Source organism: Haliaeetus leucocephalus, unplaced genomic scaffold (assembly GCF_000737465.1).
Source record: "Haliaeetus leucocephalus isolate CR32 unplaced genomic scaffold, Haliaeetus_leucocephalus-4.0 Scaffold339, whole genome shotgun sequence".
NCBI classification, from domain to species: Eukaryota; Metazoa; Chordata; class Aves; order Accipitriformes; family Accipitridae; genus Haliaeetus; species Haliaeetus leucocephalus.
This window is the reverse complement of record NW_010972775.1, coordinates 2,313,220-2,317,007: the sequence shown is the minus strand read 5'-3', so window position 1 is coordinate 2,317,007 and position 3,788 is coordinate 2,313,220. Positions and strand designations below refer to the sequence as shown.

Here is a 3,788-nt window from a genome sequence, read left to right as displayed (position 1 = left end):
GCCGAGAGCCAGAGCCGGCCGTCGTCTCCACCGGGAACAACCAGGGGCACGCAGGGGATCCTGCAGCCCCGTCCCCAACGGGAGACAGCCTCTGGCACGGCTACCGAGCTCGCTGCCATCTCCTCCGCAGCCAGCCCCAGGCGAGGAGAGGGGAAGGGACTGGTGGTCCCGGGGACACAGGGTTAAACTCAGCCCTCCTGCGGGCTGGGTGGGAGGGCAGCAGAGCCAGCCCTGCCATGGTCCCGGGGGGCTAGGAGCCCGAGCAGATCCACCGGGAAGGGGTGAAGGATGGCTGCCGAAGGAGGGGGAGCCAAGCCCATCGCCCAGTCCAGGATGGAGAACTTCCGAAAGGTGAGGACTTCGGAGGAGGAAAGCCCCTTGCCCTTCCCCGACCTGCCCCCAGACGTGGTGGAGATGAAGGTGAAGGAAGGCAGCAAGATCAGGAACCTGATGAACTTCGCCATGGCCCAGATGGAGCTGAAGGGCAGCCGTCAGATCGTCTTCAGCGGTTGCGGCAGGGCGGTCACCAAGACCATCACCTGCGTGGAGATCATGAAGCGGAAGCTGGGAGGTCTTCACCAGGTCACCAAGGTACGCTACAAAACCTTGCTGGAGGTCTGGGAGAACCAGGACCCTCTGCCCGGTGGTCCAGCACAGAACCTGACTGTCCATAAGAACGTCCCCTCCATCTGCATCCTGCTCTCCCGAGACCCCCTGGATCCCAACCAGGCGGGCTACCAGCCCCCGGAGCCCCGGCAAGGGCTGGGGACGCAGCTCGGCGAGGCAGGAGAAGACACGTCGGGCTCCACCGCCAAGGGGCTGAAGCGGCCCCTGCAACCTCCCCGTGAGGAGCTGCTGACCAAGAAGTTGCAGGTACAGGTACCTGACAGCCCGAGGGGCTCGGGGACCGCCAGCCAGACCACCACCACTGACCCCACCACCTCCTGCCCCAACCAGCCGTATGCCGGGTATATATAGGCAGGAATCTGCCCTCTGTATGGGCAGGAGATTGTACGCTGGAGAAACTCTGAGGGTTTTTTAGCTGCTTTGCTTGGAGAAAGGCAGTGTGAAGCCTGTGTCACGCTTGCTCCAGGTTCACTGGTGTGCTGCAGGCTCCCCGCAACGCATCCCCACTCGCTGCCACTGCTCCAGCTGACCCCTGTGCATGGGGGCTTGCTGCTGGGGGGGTACCTTGTCCCCAGATTTGGGGTGAGGGCTGAAGGGTTAAACCTGCCAGCTCTCGGTTATGGACTGAGGCAGGGGAGGATGTGTTGGGGGCAGCTGCTGACCCCATATTCAGCCACCGAGGGGCAACGCTACCACCAGCCACGTTTCTGCAGTGACTCCCACAGAGCCGGAGCACCCGTTGCCTTTCATCGAGGGGTGTCCAGACCAGGGAAGGTGGCTGCACATCATCGCTCCCCATTGCTACATCTCAGCCATCAGGAGAGACGGTTTTGCCCCAAGCCCATTGGAGTAATACCTTCATTATCAAAACCGCTGCAATTATGCCCGGCGAGGAGCTGTCAGGTTTATTAATGCTGGGCTCAGTGCCCCGCGGCACCGTGATTCATCCCGAATAAAACACACAAGCAGACGGGTCGCTCCCTCTCTGCGCCCGCAGAGCCGAGCGCTGCGCTGCCTGCCTGCAGGACACCAGAAGAAAATAAAACAACCCTTTTTCTTCTTCTCCCTGCATCAGATATTCAGGTCTTTGCTCTCCCGGAGGTGTTTGTAGGGTCTGGAGCTGGGGTGAAGCCCCCATGTCGGGAGCCAGAGGTAGCGGGAGCGTTAGGTGGGTTGTTGTCGTGGCTGGATGCAGTGCCTGGCACAGGACAAGGAGGTTTTGGGGTCATGGGCTTGGCTGCAGAGCCCCTGCCATGGGCTGGCTCCCTGGGAAAGCCCTTTGGAGCAAAATCCCTGCTTCTTCCAGGGGTTAAAGGGAAATGAATGGGAAATAAAAGCTCTTTAGAAATAGTTGAAATATGTCTATGGGAAGACGGGGGGATCATCTTGGCTGCCGACCACAGCACAGATCAGCACAGGGAAGGCTGCTGCCAAGCCAGGACAAGGGGATCCCAGCCAAATCCTGTGCCTTGGTGGAACAGGATCGGGGCCTCCTACGTACCCTGGCAGCAGCCTGGCCACCGCTGGCACAGCACAGCCGGGCAAAGCCCCTGTGCCAGCCCCCTCCGGCCAGCACAGCACAGACGGGTGGCACTGCGGGGAGGGCAGGGGATGGGTTCGGGGAGGCCAAGCAAGCCCAGATCCACCTGGCTCCCCTTGACCCAGCCCAGGCAGACCCCGCGAGCACCGCAGGATGAATTAAATCGGTATTAATGAGCGTAACCTTCCCAAAAGCCAGCCGGGAGGGATGCTCTGGCTGCAGCCGCATTATCTCCCTGCTTCGCTCCCCGCTCTCCGGGGACAGCAAACATCCCCTCTTTTGTCAAGGGCTTGCTTGGCAAGCGCTTTGCTTGGCTGGGAGCGGGAATGAAAGGAGACCAAAGGAGCTAGGAGGAGGAGGAAGCAGGGGTCTGTTTTGTTTGGGGATGACCTTGTTATCTCCCTCAGCAGGCAGCTGCTCCTCCGGGCCAGAAGCTCGTGCTTATCTGCCCTGCCACAGATTGATTCACTTCACTTATCTGTCACCGTGTAGTTGAATATTAATTTCCAATTGTTCTTTTTTAATGATTATTTTTTGTGGGTTTGGGGGTTGGGAAAGCTTCAGACTCTATCCAACCCAGCAATTGATCTTCCCTGCCTCCTCTCTCCAGTGCAGACACCATTCAGGTTCAACCCTCTGCCCTACACGCAAGCCGGAGCACCGGGTATGAGCTCCTACCCCAAATGTATTAAAAATCATGCTAATAAATAAAACCCTCTGTAAACACTTTGATTGGAGCCTAAAGACTGTCACAGCCATGCAGCTGAGAACTAACAGCCCTTCACCTCCCCAACCCTGCCCCACTGCTGCCATCTAACATTGCTCCCAGCAAGGAGAAAGAAAAAAAAAAAAAAAAATCACTAATTTCTCATTATTGTGTTAATGTGCAAAATTATTTTTAATTGATTTTATACGCAGACAATTCCCCATCTTGGAGGCAACAGGAGCCCGGGGATTTTGCACTCCTCATTTTGCTGGCTGTTGACCAAGGATTTCCTGCATGAGAAAATGGTTAAAAAACCCAATGACTATAACCAAAAATACGAAGCATTTAAAACAGCATGATGACATCTGGCTCCGCAGGGTCCTAAGGGGACGTGGCGAGCAAAATTATCACGATGATCTTGCGCCGCACTGCCGAGGGACAGCCCCAGGGCGCCTGCTAAGAACCATTTTGGGGGCAATTTTGCGAGCCCAGTGGTGGCTGGGTTGGCCCTACCCTCCTGCTAGCACATGGGGTGATGGAAGTGGATGGCAACACCCCGTGCTCAGAGCGTACCAGGTTTGGGGACAAGGATGTGACGGAGGGTGCCTTTCTGGGGGCCAAGTCTGGCACCGGAGCAGAGCCACGGGAAGCCTTGAACAGCTGCTGGATACCGCAGCCAGGGCCAGGTCCCATTTTCCCCTCACTAGGAAGAAGTCAGGACATTTTCCCTTGCCGCAGTTGGCAGCGCACAGCCATCACCAGCACGGGCAGGGAAAGGCCCCCTCGCTTCCCTGTGGCCCCCATCCATGATGTGTGGGAGCCCACACTGGCGCCATACCTACATAAGCTCGGTTAAGAGAGTCACCGGGCCACACGCGGGCAGCATCACACCCATCACCACACAAAAACAACCCC

General features: G+C 57.8%; 1 protein-coding gene across 1 annotated transcript; it reads left to right on the top strand.

The window, feature by feature from the left end:
* The first annotated feature begins 217 nt into the window (after nt 1-217).
* On the top strand, nt 218-978 carry RPP25 (ribonuclease P/MRP 25kDa subunit). Its single transcript, XM_010572246.1, has one exon. The coding sequence runs from the start codon at nt 289-291 to the stop codon at nt 976-978; it is 690 nt and encodes a 229-aa protein (XP_010570548.1). The 5' UTR covers nt 218-288.
* Nucleotides 979-3,788: the final 2,810 nt, after the last annotated feature.

What these genes read in the sequence shown, in the direction of transcription:
- RPP25 (XM_010572246.1), top strand. Translation starts at nt 289, where the DNA reads ATGGCTGCCGAAGGAGGGGGAGCCAAGCCCATCGCCCAGTCCAGGATG.